At 42.9% G+C, this 19098-nt stretch overlaps 1 protein-coding gene across 1 annotated transcript; it reads right to left on the reverse strand.

Annotated features, from left to right (window-relative positions):
* Positions 1 to 979: 979 nt before the first annotated feature.
* Positions 980 to 8962, reverse strand: LOC138390075 (3 beta-hydroxysteroid dehydrogenase/Delta 5-->4-isomerase-like). The gene is made up of 4 exons (XM_069478896.1): positions 8866 to 8962; positions 8509 to 8739; positions 4342 to 4506; positions 980 to 2136 (listed from the first exon to the last, which is right to left on the reverse strand). Exons 2-4 carry the CDS (start codon positions 8651 to 8653, stop codon positions 1325 to 1327), a joined length of 1122 nt encoding a protein of 373 aa, XP_069334997.1. The 5' UTR covers positions 8654 to 8739; positions 8866 to 8962; the 3' UTR covers positions 980 to 1324.
* Positions 8963 to 19098: the final 10136 nt, after the last annotated feature.

The following is a 19098-nucleotide window of genomic DNA, read 5'->3' on the forward strand; positions in this document are numbered from 1 at the left end:
TTAAGTCTCCAAACTTGTCTTTGTTGGCCTTCTCTCCTTCGGGAAATTGAGAAGAATGAGAGGGCCAGTGATTAAAATGGAGAGGCAGGAAAGAGGCTAAGGAGATAGAAGAATAAAGGAGGAGCAGGTGCAACTTAAGGGAGAGGGGACAGGGATGGAGGAGGGAGAGGGAGTTAAATCTGGAGGGGTGGGAGAGTATACTTCTACTTTTTGAGCTGAGTAGAAGGTAAATTTTTGGGAGCATTAACACCTGTTCCCTTTACTGCTTAGAAACCCATGGTGTTGGCTCCATAGTGTGATTTGAAAGGTTGAAATACGGGGTAGGAATTACCAGAATGGTCAACATACGTATATACAGGTTTGTTCCAGAGACCTTCAAGGAAACTGGTGCTGAAGGTGGAGGCTGGCTGCATCTCTGCTTCTCTCTGCTCTGCCCAGGGCCACTCGCCAAGGCAGGCAAACCCTCCAGACACCCGTCAGGATTCTCTAGGTTCTAGAGAGTACCCCGCACAGGACTGGGCAAGAAGGAGGTACCCCAAGGGAGCTGGGGCTCTCCAGGGATCACCAGCCCACGCTCCAGTCCTCTGCCGTACCACTGACACACCCAGTCCAGGCCACATGCTTCAGTGGAAAGACAAGGGCTTTCAAGTCAGTCTCCCTGGTTAACTGGCCTAGTCACTAACCAGTTAGTGTGACTGTGAACAAGTTTCCTCATCGACAAAATGGGAATAGTGATCCCCACCTGATAGGTTTCTGGTGAGGGTTAAATGAGGTACCATTTGAAACGGTAGTGGTGCTTCGTCTTCATCCCCCATCCCTGACCCTTCCTCCCCGCTCCCACCACTCCATGCTGCTTTTCTAAATTGGGGATGGTGATGCCTGGTGATGGAAAGGAAACCACACCTCCCTCCAGGTTAAACATTAAAACATTTATTGTTAGTTTCATTGAACTACGTGAAGGAATGGGTTTTTTTTTAAAAAAGAACAGAAATGCTTTAGCCTTTAAGAGGGGAGATGGAACTAAAAGGCAAAACTCTCAGTGAAAAGAGGCCCTGAATTCTTCAGAACCAGCAAACTGAGATTCAGTAACAGCAAATCACCTTGTCTGTCCTCTAGTATATGATCGGGACAGAAAGCTTCTGATCGGGCCAGTGTTTGGGAAGGTTTCTGATGGTGCAAGAAAGATGGTAATTTGGCCATTGTGTACAAGGAAGGCAGCGGGACCTGGGCTTGTGCTCTTGTCACCTTCTGTATGAAGCCAGGAGGGGAGAGCTTGACTGACAATCCTAACAGTCCCCGGATCCACTTCCCTGTCATCCTCAAATCACTGAGTCTTTGACTTCAGGGTCTCCCTGTGCTGGTCCAGCAGGGAACCAATCCACTCCACGGTTTTCTGCTTGGCTTCCTCCCAGCTGAAGAGTGGCTCATACCCCAGATCTCGCTGAGCTTTCTTGTAGGAGAAGGTGAACACACTATTTGATAATGTCACTAAGTGGCGGTTGCAGGGCGGTTGATATCTGTAAATTGGACTCAGCAGGAAGCTCACGGTTTCCAGCAGGAAGGCAATCCAGTACTGCAGACATACAGGAAGGCTCAGGCTGGAATCCAGGCGGAAGCCCCATTCTTTGCTCAGGACATAATTGAGGTCATCATAGCTCTGGTGAGGTGTGTCGTCTGAGATGTAGTAGAACTGTCCTTGGATGCTTGGGGCCTTCTTGGGGTCTCGCAGGGCCCTTGAGGCCAGAATATGGGCCCAGGCCACATTGCCAACATAGACTGGGTTGGCTACGGAGAACTTGTTGTAATTTGTCAGGGTCCGGTTGTTCTTCAGGGCCTTAGTCATAGTGTCAAAAAGGAATGGGCTCCCGTCCCCGTAGATATACATAGGCCTTAAGGCACAAGTGTACAAAGTGCCACCATTTTTCAGAGTCCACCCATTAGCTGCAAGCACAGCCTTCTCTGCAAGCTTTTTGCTGTATGGGTATGGAGCAGACCATGTATTTTCGAGGTGCTCTTGTTCATGGGCATTCTGGATGATCTCCTTGTAGGAGTTGGGCCCAGCTACCTCTATCGTGCTGGTATAAATGAAGATTGGTACACTAGCTTGGACACAGGCCTCCAACAGGAGCTGGGTACCTGCCCAAGGAGAGCATGCTGTCAGTGTCAGGAAGGAACCTGAAGGGCCAACCATGTCTACAGATTCATGTCCACTCCCCACTCCCCACTCCCCACTCCCCATATGATGGTTATTACAGATTTGAAGTACATTCTTCTGTGTCTCTGACTGAGATCTGGCCATGCTACAGGCATAGGAAAAACACAGAAGTGAAAAGATAGTGACATTTAGGTTTTAGAGAGCAAGAATTTCTAGAAATTTGGGTTCATGGATGTGTGTGTGTGTGTGTGTGTGTGTACTTTAATTTTGGAAAAGGACATAGGGTTGCCACTTTATATTTTGATAAGTAAGGACATTAAAAATTGCCATTATCATCTCTACCATTTCATTAAAGACAGGTCATTTTAAATGCAAAAAATTAGGAGGCCATACTTTCAGAATATGGACAGTCCTGGTCCTTAGCCAAACCAGAACAGTTGAAGAAGGCATGTCACACAGATGTATCTAGGCACTATGCACTCAAATATGCATTGAATTGCTCATAGTTTTCTCATTTTGTTGATGACCAATAAAAAGTTTGTCCCAAGGACCATTCTTTGTGTCATTGAGCAACAGTGAATTGTGGGGAGACGCTGGAGACCTGGACTCTGTTCCTGATTGTGCATTCCCTGTGAAGGCCACTCCCAATTCTGGCTGTGACTTTGTTTACCCAGTTATGAAAAGTAGGGGTGATAAACTTTCTACTCAGCATTCCAGACCCTGCACTGGCCTTTCAGGTTGAGCCTGGTGGAGACCTGGGAAGAAGAGTGCGCCCTCTGCTGGTGATAGCTATAATGGGAGGATCTTGTAGAACCCCTTCAGTTAAGTAGAATTGCAGCATACGGAAGCAATCCACAGAACCTTCCTTTGAAGAAGGAAACACTTTCCTGGGCAAAGGACAATTTTTATTTATTTATTTTTGTATTTTTTGCCCCTTTTTAAAGTATTTGTGCAATTTGTTTTTCTGGAAAGACGGCCTCACTTTTTTTTTTTTATCTAGTGGCAGAGAAAATTTGGGGTGAGTTTACCTGTGGGCGGAGGTGGGGGGGGAATGGCCATCATTGTGAAGTATTTTTTTAAACCTGGGGGTGATAATGGTTTTAGTAAACTGATGCCTCTAACACTTCCCCTTTCATTTCACATCCCCTGTTGTTGGGAGCTGTGGAGAGCAGGAATTATGAGAGAGGGACTAAAAACTAGTTACTCTGGGCACCCTCCTTACAGTGTAGGGGTAGTTAGGGGTGTGGCTACGTAGAAACTAGAAAGGGTCTTTGTCGAGGTGGTGCTGGAGACCCAAAAGCAGTTAGTTGCTTTAGAAAAGGAGTCTGTAAGGAGATTAAATTTGGAAGGCCAGGCATGGAGGACAGACGGGCTGGGGGCTGGGGTGCTGTGGTGCTAGAGAGACTGGCCTCCAGGGATCAGAGGGATTATATTACAGGGCACCATTCCTTAAGCCCATGTGTCTGGATTTAAGGTAGATTGGAAAGCCACAATTCAGAAAGGGCTACCAAGCATGTAAAGGATTCGGACCTAATGAGGGTGTCCTTTGGGCATCTGGCTAGAGACTATTCTTTAATAGTAGACCTAGTGGTGAGCTGAAGAGATGGTATTTTGGGTAATGGGAAGCTATGATTGTTAAAATATTATGGGAAGGCAAGTGCTGGATTAGTTTGTCCTAGCAGACTTCTGTGAACCAGACTGGCTAGTTCGTTTGAGAGGAATTCTTCTTTGAGTGGGCAGGAAGGTTCTGGATGTTCTCATTCGCCTACACACAAGGTTTAAAATGATAACTAAGGAAGCACCTGTAAGGTCTGGTTTGGGCCCAGGAGAGGCAGGGGGTGGCTAGCTCTCCAGAGCTTGAAGTCAGAGTTAGTTGACTTTGGAGTGGAGCAGCAGTAGCAAGTGCTTCCGTGGCGTTTGGAGTCACACAGATGTGAGTGGAAATTCTAGCTCTCCTGCTTACCACCTGTGGGGCCTTGGACAAATTGCTCGCCCTGTCTCAGCCCTAGTTTCCTCATCTAAAACATTGAGGCTAACAGTCTGAACCCGTCGGTTGGTAGTGGGACGTGCGGCACTGGGTGCAGAGCACAGCTGGTGTTCAGTGGGGGGCCTTCTCTTCCCTTCCTGCCCTTTTCTCCCATCCTTGTTTCCCCACCTTGCTTCCTCTCCTCCCTGGGCTGCTGTACCTTTAAAGTTGACGTTCATGATGGACTCTCTAGGATTGACACCCATGACATCGATGATAGAGGCAGTGTGGATGACCACTGAGATGTCCTGGCAGGCTTTCTTCAGGCACAGCTCATCCAGGATGTCTCCCTCCAGCACTGTCAGCTTGGTCTTGCTCTGCAGCTCTGTGTGAACACAAGTCATGCCATGGGGAGGCTTTCTGGATCAGGCTGGGAAGTTTCCTGATCAAGATGGCATTTACTTAGGTCTTCAAGGACAGTGAGAGCAAGGGTATAGTGGGGAGGCGGTACATTCCATGGGTGGAACAAGTAAGCAAAGGCACAGTAATCAGAATATGTGGCATTTATTGGGAAAGAGCAAATGTCTGTTTCTACCTGATCTCATACTAGAAAAGGAATTTGAGCAATGAGCTATCAGGTGAGCCTGGAACATAAAAATTGTCAAAGAGAGTCAGGGGAAGTTCATCAAATTCATTAAGCAGAGTAGGGTGACTATGGAGAGTTGCATATAAGAGGAAAGACTTTGAATTTATCTCTGTAGGGAATGAAAATCATGTATGGATTTGGAATAAGAAAAGAAACAGAAGCAGAATTGTGGTGTAGGAAGCTAACCTTGGCTTTAAGATATAGATGGACTGGTATGAGGGATGTAAGAGAAAGCAAAGTGACCAAGAGATTAAGCAGAATGTCCGTGTCAAAGTTCAGATGAGGAGGACTGGAAACAGCGTCCAGCAGTAGGCAGAGGAGGGAGAGATACACAGGGTTTGAATTTCAGATGTTACCTCGGCAGATCCTGGTACTTATTAGATCTAGACTGAGAGTGAAAGAAGAAGTCAAAGTTGGCCCCAGTGTTTCCTGGTTGTGCAATGAGGGGGAGAGTGGAGCCATCAACAGGCAATTTAGGATAGGCTCAAATGATGAATTTAATTGAAAAACTCTTTTCAGATGTCAAATATTACCAAAAGTAGATATCAATGCTGAAAATGAGTCAGGCACCAAGGGACTAACATTCCAGCCGTCTAGCCAAGGGCAGTGATATAATGTCAATATTTTCAGGCTCCTCTGAAATCCACAGGAAGTGACAGTTACAGTAGCATTATTACCTCAAATTCGTCCCCAAAATGAACACCTTGCTACATAAATTTGGATAAATACCCTACATTTGTTTGTGCTTTACCATTGGCACACAACTTTCACAGCTAGCTCATGAAATAGCTATTCTGATTCCCACTTTATAGATGAGGAAACTGAGGCTCAGGAGGTTAAGGGACAGATCTAAGGCCATATTTCTAGTGAAGGCTCATACCTGCCCCCCTGCCTCCAAGCCTTGTTCTCTTTCCCCTGTACCCCAAGTATAGGACTGGCTATTTGGAATCAACTTTTCTGAGACAGAGTAAGGATTAGTCAAAGTCCAAGGAACAGTGAGAGAAAAATTCAAGAGTGAAAAATTCAGGGCTAGAGAAATTGCTTCCTGGGGTACAAACGGAACCATTTGCTCTCCTTAAGCCTCTGCCAAATTCGTGTACTCCCAGCCCCTTGCCATTGTCCAGGAACTCCAAGAAGGCCCTGGAGCAGGGGGACAGTGGGAGAGGCTGCAGGGCAGGGGTGTGTAACAGCCTGAGAGTGGAATTTTCTCTGATTGTGTTCCCACTGCTGCCTCCCCTCCTCCCCTCCCCTGCTCTCCTTCGCTGCTGACTTCAGATAAGACTGACTCAAAGGAATTGCTCTGTCGAAGTGGGAGAAGTCCAAAACCAGGGGAGAAAAGGACTCTTACCTCATTAGTTCACAGGGATCTAGAGAGACCGGGAGAGGGCACTTTGGATGTTTTCGTGATAGAACCATAGCTCCCTCCTTCTCCAAGGCACTGTGGACTTGGCAAATGTTTTATGTAGAACGAATATGCAGTTGCTTTTATGGTCTGAGCTGGGTTAGAAGAAAGCCCAGAGAAATTAGAAGACAAACTACCAGTTAAGAGCACAGATGCTGCAGCTAGACTGCCTGAGTTCAAATCCAGCTGTGCCATATTCCAGCTGTGGGACCTTGGAGAAGTTAATAAACCTCTCTGTGCCTGTTTCCTCATCTGTGTAAAAGGAAGATAATAATATTACTTATCCCAAAAGACTGTTACAAGGAGCAAATGAGTTGACTCACATAAGACATTTAGCACGATACCTGGCACAGCAAAAACATGGTGAAGATTCTGTTATTATCTTTACATAGGCCCTGGCCCATTCATGACCCCCTGAATTTTCACCATAGGGGAACTATTTCTCTAGGTTGAACATTGCCCTTTTCTGATATCAGATGTTAGATTGCAAATATTGCTGAGACATGAGGATTACAGTTAACATCGATCGTGTGTTAATATTTGTTTAAAACAGAGGGTGGAGGATATCAGACATAAGGAGAGGTCAGAGAACAGCGAAAGAAGAGTAGAGTGTTGGGTGCAGTCCCGGAGTGCTGTCAGGCGGGTCCTCTGTGTGTGCAGGGCAGGATCCTCTGGGCAGCCAGGGCCTGCCTGTGGATACCCCGTCCCCTCCTGGTTAGGAGGGCAAGCAGGGAACTGGCTTGGGACACGCAGGGAGGAGGCAGTGGTACAGACTGAAGACTCTCTTTGCCAAGTTTCAACCCTAGGGCCAAGTGATGGGCTTTGGGGATGGAGCTCTGGTCTGAGCTTAGCCACCCATTAATTGGATGGCTTAGGGCAAGTTGCTTGACTTTTCTGACCCCTGAGGTGCTCATTTTCAGATGGGTGTGATGCCTTTCCTACTTTCCTCACGGGGTTATTTTGAGGATCTGGGGATGAAGCAGGTTGGAAAATACACTGTTAATCCAGCTTTTGCTTTTGTACCAGGGGCAGCAATTTGGGAAAAGAATAATGGGCTGCTACAGCAAATTCTACTGTTGCTTTCTTTGTGTTGATGAAGAACAGAGACAAATGGTAAAAAAGAGATGTACTGGTAGCTTAGCTGGGACCTGTCCAGGCTCATGTCGCCTCTCAGTCTCTGGATCTGTGCTGTGCACTTGCATGCCCTCTCTCACTCTCTCATGTTCTCTCTCTCTCTCTCTCTCACACACACACACACACATTCATCTTTACCTTCACTTCCTTTTATTTCACCCTCACCGAAGATGTTAAGTAGATAGTGAGGGATTCCGGGTCTCCTAGGGACGAAAGTGGGTGCTGTTGCCCCCATCTTGGTCATGCCCCTCCCTAATTCTCCATACCTGGGGGAGGAGGGAATACCCTATGAATATGCTAATCAGAACTTGACGCGCCAGCTGCAAAAGAATGCAGAGGACTCTCTAGCCCATGGGCCAAGCCACATGGGTACCATAAAGTCCGGAAAGTGACCTAGAACCCACATGCATAGTTAAGGCTCAGGTCATGTGACTCCCAACTGTCCAATCAAAGTGGTTCCATGGTGACCTCTAACCACAAAGAAGGTCCCTATCCAGACACTATAAAATAGGACGCAGACCATAGCCAAGGGTTCTCTCTCTCTTTGCTCTTCCTTTTGCTTGCCCAGCTGCGACAGTGGGTCCGGTTGTCATCCATGGTGTATGTACCATGCTTTATCAAACTATATCTTGCTCTTGCCCTATAATCTTATCTTTCTCTCCTCAATAAACCTAATTTTCATGCTTGCCAAACTTTGGCATGTCTGGTCATTCTTCGGCCATGAGCGCACCAAGAACTGACAGTTTCAGACTAAAACCTAACAAAGATGTAAGTGAGCCACAAAACAAAACACAACAAAACCCAGGGCAATCAAGGGAAGCAGGGACCCACTGGTGAGGTCTCTGGGTTAATGGTCCTTTACAGATGTTTTACAGCAATTGCCAAGACAAAAATCAGCAGAACATTAAAGAGTTGTAGATAAGAAGAGAACTGATATGTGATTTTCTAGATGAGACAAAAGGAGTCACGGAGGCCAACGTATCTGGCCTGCCACCACCCTCTCTAGTTCTGGGTCAGGGCCAGAATCTAGTCTCCCGACCCCCAGTCCAATATCTTTTGTACTGTGCCATCCGTAATTCCTTTCTGATGACTCTCCATACGGGATTAGTCTCGATTTGGCTACAGCTTTCTGTAATTTGCTAGACAAGGACTCCCTCCACAGGGTTGAAGATGGAGCCACACACCCATGACTCCAGTTCACTTACTAGAAAATTCCTCCTTCAATTCCGGTCTGAAGAACTTGTCCAGGGCCCTGATCTCCTGCAGATCCTTCTCCTCCACCAACAAGCGAACGATCCTCTGACCCAGAAACCCTCCAGCTCCTGTCACAAGGCAGCTCCACCCCGCCATTGCCGATCCAAGGTACCAAGAAACACTCGCCAGGAACCAGAAGATACCGGAGAGAAGCTCTGATTATAGGGTGACCCTGCAGAGGGCTAAAAAAGAGGTCAAATGTGAATAGGCTCACAAAAACACCTGTGGTTCCCTCCACTCTACTTTTGCAAAAACTGCGTGCCCTCCCACCCCCAGGGGTAGTTGAAAGAAAAAGAGAAATCTCTAACCTGTTAGATTGTTGAGAGCCAGACAAAAGAGAGTGGGAGCTTGTTGCCTTATATCCCCAAAGGCAGAACTGGGACTTTATGTGCTGTTGTCATTGGCTCAGGTTTATAACCTTGAACTCCTATTGCTTAGTTATCAGTTGCTCCTCCTCCAGGATCTCTTCCCCCAAGAGAATTGTGACCTTTAAGTTATATTATAATCGCTCATTCCTCCCAGGCACAGGAAGAGAAAGGCAGCTTCAAGGCTACAGTGTGATTAAACTTGTGGTTTTAGCCTCAACAGGACACCTGTCAGCTCATAGCTGTCTGGGATCCACAATCTGTGAAATTTACAGTAGACTATCAACAATCCCCAGGTATAATGTGAATTTTGGCCTGTGCAATCAACACTTGTGCAATAAACACTTGTGCAATAAAACTTATCTGCAGGGAAAATCCGCTTTAACCCATTGTCTCCTCTGAGTGTCATTTGAAATGTTGATGCCATCTTGCAACAATTTTACATGAAATGATTTTCTTTCCCACCCAAGATATCCAAAACCTCAATTTTGATTTCTTTTTGGGGAGCTCTGGGTTCCTGGAGGAACAGCATCATTGAAGGGATGCTATCTAGTTATATGTCCGAGATCACAGGAGTGGGGATTTGTAGTTGTGTGCTGCAGTGGCCCTTCTCGTGGACATTTGCACCCACCCCATATTTTGGCTGTAAAACTACTCTCAGCACATTTCTGAACTGAAGATGCCCTGGATGCTTCTGAAGCCTGTGCCCCAGAGGTGCCCAAGTGTCCTACCATAAGTGCAAGACACTTCTTCTACTTTTAAAATTTGAGGTGTAATTTGCATGCATCAAATTGCCCAAATCTAAAAGTGTTTAGTTCAATCGTCAAGTTAATACTTTACTTAACAGTTACGTACATCCGTGTAGGTACCACCTAAAAGAAGATGTAGATCATTTTTGTCACCCCAGAAACTTCTTTCTTGCTGTCAATGGAAAAGAAGCCAAACTCTGTATGATAATTTTAAATAGATTTACTCTGAGCCAAATTTGAGGATCATGACCGGGAGCCACACCCAAGAAGCCTTGAGCAAGTGGACTCGCTGTGGCTGGGTTACAGTTTGGTTTTATGCATTTCAGGGAGACAGGGGTTTATAGGTAAAGTCATAAATCAATACATGGAAGGCATACATTGGTTTGGCCCGAAAAGGTGGGCCATCTCAAAGCAACGGAGGGGGGTGCTTACAGGTTATAAGTGGGTTTAAAGATTCTTTGACTTGTAATTGGTTAAAGACATAATGCTTTGTCTAAAGGCTTGGAATGTTTTAAGATAAGGAGGTCTGGTTAATCAGAGACAAGCCACTGGACATAAATTTGCTGTGTAAAATGAAGACCTGCTGGTTTGTCTTGCATAACCTTAGGTCTGTTAATGAGTTGCAAAGAATATCTCCATGAAGGGAGGTGGGCATCATGAGGCATGTTTTTCTTGTGCCTGACAAGCAATTTAATTTTAGGATATCCCCTTGGCCAGGAGGGGGTCCGTTCAGGCAGCAGGTGGTGGGGAGCCTTAAGATTTTATTTTAGTTCACGCTGCCTATTTCCAGTCAATTCCCTGTACCCCTCCCAATCCACCCCAGAGGCACCTACTTAATGATTTTTTATTTCCACAGAATTCTCATTTTATTCCTATAGTCTCTTACTTTTTTCTTCTAAGATCTTTATGATTCTAGACATTAGTGTGGAAAGCCAGTAGGTGTTCATGGCGTGGGTGGAGAAAGATTTCTCACACAAAAATTAAGATATATAAGTAAAATTTATTTTATCCTTTAGAAGGACAGAGAGAATGGAGGTGGGGGGGAGCAGAGAGACAGTGTGGCATCCCAAAGAAAGAGAAGGGAGATGCCAGCAGCAAGGCCAGGTGGCTTGCTGCTTTTATGGGGACAAAGAGAAAAATAATTGTTGTGAAGTAATTAGCAGGCAGTCACAAGAGGTCAAGTTGTCCACCTTTCCTGTTTCTTCTGTTCCTGGAGATGTGGTTATCTCTGAGATGTAGTCAGGCCTATCATAGGGACTGAGGTTCTTGCCCCTGAGATGTGGTTTTGGGCAGGAAACAAAAGCTTGGAGTTTACGCCTCTGCTGTCTGTCTGGGAGCTTCTCTGCAACACCTTGAGGCTGTAAAACAAATTCTAAAGGCTGTGAGCTGGTGAATGTGAAGAGAAAGATTTCCATTTCCTTTCTTTTGGCTCTTTTTGGATGCTTGTAAAAACAGAGTCCCAGCAGGTTGAGAAGCAGCCAGAGAGTAGGGAGAGCTCAAGTTTGATCTTTAGCTGTTATTAGAAAATTGGGAGATTCAAGGCCGTCCTAACACTAGATATATAGATACATGTGTAAATATACAATCAAACTGAAATTAAGTTTTGTTCATGGAGTACAGAAAAATTGTTGATTTTCTCTATTGTTTGTCTCTTTGTCTATTTCATGAGTTTCTTTTGTTTTTATTATTGGCTTCCATTTATTTATTAATACTTTGGGTTTAATTTACTCTTCTTTTTCAAGGTTCTGGTGGTAAAAGCTTAGATAATTGATTTTACCCCTTTCCTCACTTTGGCTACAAGCATTTAAAGCTGTAAATTTCTCTCTAAGCACTATGTTAGCTGCATCCCAAAGTTTGATGTATTGGGTTATCATAATTCAAGTAAAGATGTTTGTAAGTTTTCCTTTTGATTTTTTCTGTGACCCAATTGTTATTCAGAAGAATGTTTATTTCCTAAAATTGGGGATTTTCTGGATATCTTATTGTTATTGATTTCTAATTGAATACTGTGGTGGCCAGAACATATACTCTGTATGTTTTTGATTCTTGGATGTTTATTGAGACTGATTCTATGGTCCAGCATATGGTCAATATTGGTGAAATGCCATATGCATTTGAAAAAATGTTTTCTGCAGTTGTTGGGAATAATGCTCTATCAATGATTGGGTTTGACACCCTTTTCTGGGTCCATCCCTCGCCGCAGTTGTAGACATTCTCCTGTTCCCACTTGGAACCTGTCTACCAGTGAGTCTAACGCACTTGCTTAGGAAAGGCTGACCCTATGAACCAAGTGTAGCAGCTTGTTTTCTGATGCTATCTGTGCTAGCTACAGGCTCTTGGCCTTGCTCAGACTCAGGGAGCACTATCTGAGGCCACCCAGATGCATCATACCCCTTTGGCTGCTACTGTGAATGCTGGAGTGTACCTTACAGATCCCCCATTGCCTATAGGACTGCAGTTCTCATTCCCTCTGCTACTGGGAGTGCTGGCAGCTGGTATATTTCAGCAAGTGTTCCTCCGGGAATTGCCTTCACCAAAGAGCCAAGGAGTTTGGAGTCTCTGAGTGGAACCAATAAATATGAACCCTAAACAAAGTAAGAAATAAAACAAGAGGTAAGGTCAATAAGGGCCACAATATCACCTTTCTTTCATTTTTAAACAGCTTTACTAAGATATAATTTATGTGTCATAACATTCACCTGTTTAAATGTTTAATTATTTTTAGTAAAATCTTGGACTTTTGTAACCATCGTCACAATCCTGTTTTGGAATATTTCTATCGCTCCCAAAAGATCCTTCATGCCCATTACCTGCCACTCCTTATTCCCACTCCTCAGCTCCAGGCAACCCCTGATTGACTTTCTGACCCTACAGATTTGTGTTTTCTGGACATCATATAAATGTAATCATACAGTATGTGGTATTTGGTATCTGGCTTCTTTCACTTAGCATAATGCACTTTCGAGGTTCACCTATGTTGTAGAACGTATCAGTATTTCACCCATCAGTGTAGGTGCCAAATACTATTAAATTATATGGACATACCACATTTGTTTATTCATCCACCTGTTGGTGGATATTTGGAGTGTTTCCACTTTTTGGACTATTATGGATAAAGCTGTCATGAATATTCATATACAAGTGTTTGTGTGCATATGTGTGTTTTTTTTTCCTCTTGGGTAGGTAGCTGGGAATGAAACTATTCGATCATATGGTAAATTTATCTTTAACTTTTTAAGAAACTGCCAAACTATTTTCCTTGATGGCGGCATGTCCCATCAGCAAAGCATTTCAGCTTTTTTACATCACTGTTTCTTCACATCCTGCAATTGTTATTGTCTGTCTCTTTTATTATAGCTGTTCTAGTGGATAAGAAGTGGTATCTCATTGTGGTTTTGATTTGCATTTCCCTGCTGACTGATGATGTTGAACAAATTTTAATGTGCTTCTTGGCCATTCCTACACCTTTTTGGTGAAATGTCTGTTCAAATATTTTTCCCATTTTTAAATTGAGCTATTTATCTTACTGTTGAGCTATGAGATTATTTTATATTGTAGAAACAAGTCCTTTATCAGATATATGATTTGAAAATATTTTTTCTTAGTCTGTGATTTACCTTTTCATTCTCTTAATTATGTCTGTTGAAGTACAAATATTTTAAATTTTGATGAAGTTCGATTTTGTTCCCTTTTACCAGAAAAATTTGTTCTTTTCCCTCACTCAAGGTCATGAAGATTTTTATCTATGTTTTATTCTAAGTGGTATGTTGTTTTAGTCTTTATATTTAGGTCTGTGATCCATTTTGAGGGAATTTTTGCCTATGTGTGAGTTAATGATCTAAATTAATATGGTCAATTTATTTTGATAAATGTAAATTCAGTGGGGGAAAGGACAGTCTTTTAAACATGAGATGCTGGGACAACTGGAGTGTCCATATGCTCGGGGAAGGTTAGGGCATGCTGTGTAAGGTGAGGCCCACCTGGGGTACCACCAATTGGCATCAGAATTTATGAAGAATTCCTCAGTATAGCATAGCGTGGGCCAAATAGCATGTTGTATGAGGAAAGCTCACAAAGGCCACTGGTCAACAAAAGAATAGATAATGTGATTTCAACATACTCCTATCTCACACTGCGTGTAAGTTGTCAGGAAATGGATGAGTCCACAGTGTGGGACTGCACTCCAGTGTAGGAACACTAGCTTCTTTTATTATAAATATATTTTTGTAAGCACAAGAAAGCAGTTTTATCAATGGAAGAGCACACACATGCTGTTGGTGTGAGACAGTCTGGATTTGATGTGCCTGCTATTCACAAGAGTTGTATGAGAAACCTGGACTCCAGCACCTGGAGTCCTTGGGGCTCAAGGAAAGTGCTTCCCTCTCCTTAGGGGAGAAATCCACCCATTCCACAGGGAGATATATGGGGCACAGTCCTTCATGCTGGGAAAAGGGGCAGCCCTCTTCTTCGCCAGCTTCTTAAACTCCTGGGCCACTTTAGGATAATTATGCTCTCTCTGCTACAGTCCTAGAGATGTCAATTTGGGAATGAGAAGCATATTATAATTTTTAAAGCCACAGGACTAGAAGAAGTAAACTAGGGTGAAAGTGTTTATGGATAAAAGGAAAAGTCTCAGAATTGTATCTTGGGACAGAAACATCATTTAGAGATTGAACAGAGGAACAGGGGTCAGCTAAGGAAACTGAGCAGGAGTGGTGGCAGGAAGGAGGAAAATTAGAAAGGGATGACATTGTGAAAGAGAAGTGAAGAAAGTGTTTAAGAAGGAGAGTGTGGTCAACTATGTTGGGTGCTGCTCATGCATCAAATGACAAAGAGAACTGACTGTTGGTTGTGGCAACATCAAGTTCATGAGTAACCTGGTAAGAGAAACTAGCATGAAGAGTTGGCTTGAAAGTTCAACTAGAAAGTCCAACACACAATGAATTCATCTATGTGTTGAGGAACAGTTGAAAAAAGTGAAGAGAATGAATACAAAAAAACTGTTTAAGAAGTTGTGCCATGAAGATCTCAGTAAAAAGGTATTATAGCCAGTGGGATCAAGAGTTTGTTGTACTGTTTTAAAAATGGGCTACTCCCTTTATTAATCCTTAGCACCTTGGACAGTAGATGTTCAAACACTGTTGAATGTTTGACTAAATAAAGTGTCTGTGTCTCATGCATCTTCATATCACCATAAGAATTAGCACAATATCTGCCTGCACATAATAGGAGCTTAATAAATAAGGAATAGAACGATGGGTGAACCATCAAGGATTCTAGAATATCTTAATTCTTTTGAAAACCTTATGGACTCTCACATAAGAGGAAATAGAAGAGAGCAGTGACCACAAAAATGAAGATACTAGAAGGTTTCCCATACTAATGAGAGGCTGGGACTGTTGTCCAGGCCAAAGCAGTTTGACATGGAAAAGTAATTTTCTTCTTACCTAAGGGATGGATATGAGTAGGTTCCCAGGTGTTTGCAGTGTGCTTGGAGAGCTAGTTGTCATAAGTAAAGAAGAATGAATCACACCCTCCACCATATAGGGAGGGCTAGGGCCACAGGTTTTTGCTTCTATGTGCACAACTTGGCTGTTTTCCCCAGCAAGGCCTTGTGATTAAGGAAGGAGAAGGCTATGATGCTAGAGATTTCTTTCCCATCTCCCACCAATTATTCTGCCTGTCAATTATCTCAGGAGAGAGGTCACATGGATGCCATTCATGTGTGTGCTCCAGGGGCTGGCAATGATGGTGTGGCAGTCAGCCTCGATGGTAGCTCCAGTGATGTCTACCTCTTGGTATTCACACCTTTGTGTAATCCCCTCCCCTTGAGTGTGGGCTAAACCTAGTAACTTGATTTTTAACCAATATAATATGGCAAAGGCGATAGAATGTCACTTTCACGATTAGGTCAGAAAAGATTGTGATTTCCATCTTGCTAGAGTACTTCCTGTTTCTTGTTGGGTTTGATGAAGCAAGCTGCTATGCTGGAGAAGACAATAAAGCAAGAAACTAAGGGTAGCCTCTAGCGAACAGTCATGGAGGAACTAAGGCTCTTAGTCCATAAGTCCATAAATATTTGAGGAACTGAATCTTTTAACAACTAATGTAAGTGAGCTTGGAAGCAGGTATTTCCCCAGTTGAGCTTTCAGGTGAGATCTCAGCCCTGGGTATCACCTTGATTGCAGCTTTGTGAGAGACCCTAAAACAGAGGACCCAGATAAGCCATGTCTGGGTTCCTGGCACCCAGAGACTGTGAGATAATAAATGTGTGTTGTTTTAAGCTGCTACATTTGGGACAATTTGTTACACAGCAGTAGAAAACTGATATAGGTGGGATCTCAGGCAGTGGTGTAATGTTGATCTGGTGACCGAGCACAAGCACAGCCTAGCATTATGAAAATGTCACTGTAAAGCCACAGTTGTGTATCCTCTCTCTGTCGTAAATGGAGTGAAATCCTATGGGGTGCCAAGTCAGGAGAGATCTGAGCTCAAGTCTTGATTCTATTACTAACTGGTGATATGGTCTTGGGTATATCACTCAACCCCTTTAGGTTTCAGATCCGTCACCTAGAACATGAAGGAATTGGTTTAGAGCTCTGGCAATTCGAGAGAAGTCAGTAGAAAAATGAACTCAGAGTAGATTGTAAGTGGTCTTCATGGGGATTGTCTTTTGGAATAACATTGATAGTTAAACACTGATTTCAGATACCAATCTGTTTCATAACTTATGATGTCAGTCAGAAGCCATGGCTTTACTTGGTAAACATATTGACCATAAGCTTTCCTCAGAGCAGGATTTATATCTCACTTATCTTTTTATCTCCCTAAATTCTTGGCACAAAGGGGTTTAATAGATATTTGTTGTATGAATTAATAAATGAAGGATGATTAGATGAATGCCAAATGACCACATTCATACCTCTACCATGTCATTTTGTGTTATTACAACAGAGTACCACAGGCTGGGTAATTTATAATGCACAGAAATGCATTGGTTCATGGTTCTGAAGGTTGGGAAGTTCAAGATCAAGGGGGTGCATTTGGCAAGGGCCTTCTTCCTGCATCATCCCATGGTGAAAAGGCAAAGATAGGGTGAAAGAAAGAGAGAGCAATAGGGGGCCTGACCTTGCTCTTCAAAGTTTTAAGTCAAAACTGATGAGGCCTTAGAATTTTTCAGTTTAACTCTTATGAAAACTGTTCTTTGATAATCAAATTTGCTCAAGACTTTGGGTTTATGTAACTGTAGTTGTCAATCATCTGAAAGTCGTCAAATTTTATCTTATCTTATTTCTAGGCTACATTTTTATCAGAATAATGATTGCTTCAGCCCTCAGAATCATCTTATTTCTTTCCCTCCTATGAGTGACATTTTTTTTCATTCCTGTTTATTCTATTTTGCCATCAAAAATGTATCTATTGGGCTGTGGTGAGAGAGGAGGTGAGAGGAAATAGAGTGGGCCACAACTCGGACTCCATGATATCTTACCCAATTTAACCCCACTCTGCTGCTTCTTTCCTTGTGTCTGTACTATGAGTGGACCCTGGGATTCCAACCAAGCCTCAAGTCAGCCCTAATTAGAAGGAATCAATGATTATAAGGCCTATTTTTAAAAAAATGACTAGTGGACTTTTGAGTAGAAGAAGAATCTCTGGATCCACACTATCAAATCCCCTCTATCCAGGAACACCCTGGTCTCTGGAGATGAAGGGAGTTCTGGGTTGGGGATGACTCAGGGATTCATAATGAGACACAAAGGGAAAATACCACGTGATGATGGAGGCAGAGATTGGACTGCAGGGTCTATAAGCCATGCAATGCAAATCATTACTGGCAATCCTCAGAAGCTATAAAGAGGTCGGGAAGGATTCTTCGCTAGAGCTTTGAGAGAAAGCATGGCCCTGCTGACATTTTGATTTTGGACTTTTAGTCTCCAGAACTGTGAGAATAAATTTCTGTTATTTTAAGCCAAAAACAAAAAAACCTAAAACCAAAACTAAGCAACCAAACAAAAAACCATTCATGGTGAATTGGCTTTGTAGAAGGACCTGTGCTAAGGCCTGGGGGCATTAAGGCAAATGAGACACAGCCTTTGCCCTTGAAGAGCTGACATTCTAGAATGAAAAACAGATATGAAGAGATAACTTCAATACTGGCTGCTGTGGGTTGAGATGGACAGCCACGCCATCTACCCCTGAGTCTTGCTCAAGGTTGGGTTGTATTCAGGGATTTGGAGCAGTGTTGGTTGGTAAGTCAAATTTATCCTCTAGTTCTCGTCTTCTTTCTCAACTTTCTTTTGCTCCTTCTCCCTTTAAAAAGTTTTAAAACTACGTTTTACATAAAGCATATATTATTTTTTTTCTTTAAACAGCTTTATTACATAAATTTATATACCATATAACTCACCCATTTAAAGTACACAACTCAAGGGTTTTTAACATATCCACAGAGTTGTGAAACTATCATCACAATATAATTTTAGAATATTTCATCACTCCACAGTCATTACCCACTGCCTACCTTTACTCCCCTAGCTCTCTGTCTCTATAGATTTGCCTGTTCTGGACATTTCATATAAATGGATTCATGCAATATTTGATCTTTTTTGACTGGCTTCTTTCACTTAGCATAATGTTTTTAAGGTTTATCCAGTTTATAGCATGTTTCAGTACTCTATCCTGTTTATTGTAAATAGTTTAGAAACTAGAGAAAAGTACAAAGAAGAAAAGTAAAGAATCATACCCAAAGATAACCATTGTTAAAACGTTGGTGTGTTTCCTTCTCGTCTTTTTGTTGGTGTGATTTAATATGCTTGCATGGGTGTATGTAGGTGTTTGTGTGGATATTGTGTTAAGATAATGACAGATAAAGTTTTATGTCCTGCTTTTGGCACTTAGCCATATTTAAGAGTGTTTTCTCATGTCATTAATATTCTTTGAAAACATTATGCCCATGCACCATTCCATCATACAAATGTACTATGTATCACTTACCTATTTCCTTATTATTGGGTGTGTAGGTGATTTGCCATTTTGGCTCTTGGAACTCCAATGTTTTTAAAAAAAGAAAAGAGGATAGATTGTCTTATCCCCCAACAAGCTGCCTTCCCTCCTTGGGGATTTCTCTTGCATTACAGAGAACATTAACCCTTCACTGCATCCAGTTTGAAAATCACGACTAGTTTAGCAAATATTAGAATAACTGCAGTTACCCAGTATTGGTGTAGATGTGGGGAGGTAGGCATGCAATTTGTGGAAGTGTAAATTGATGCAAATTTCTGGTGACTATCTGACAAAATATTTTAAACATTCACACACTTGACTCTTTCTGGAGTAAGTCCACTCCAGAAATTTATTTTAAGGAATGATCAGTTAAGATCAAACCAAGGAGTCACATCTTCCTGCACATAGGATGCTCTACATTTGA

This window comes from Eulemur rufifrons, chromosome 8, assembly GCF_041146395.1.
Source record: "Eulemur rufifrons isolate Redbay chromosome 8, OSU_ERuf_1, whole genome shotgun sequence".
NCBI classification, from domain to species: Eukaryota; Metazoa; Chordata; class Mammalia; order Primates; family Lemuridae; genus Eulemur; species Eulemur rufifrons.

Excerpts from the sequence above, each read along its gene's own strand:
- LOC138390075 (XM_069478896.1), bottom strand. The coding sequence starts at position 8,653 with ATGGCGGGGTGGAGCTGCCTTGTGACAGGAGCTGGAGGGTTTCTGGGT. Across the intron at positions 4,507-8,508 it reads ATTGAAGGAGGAATTTTCTA|AGCTGCAGAGCAAGACCAAG; the intron begins GTAAGTGAACTG and ends GTGTTCACACAG. Across the intron at positions 2,137-4,341 it reads CATGAACGTCAACTTTAAAG|GTACCCAGCTCCTGTTGGAG; the intron begins GTACAGCAGCCC and ends CTCCTTGGGCAG.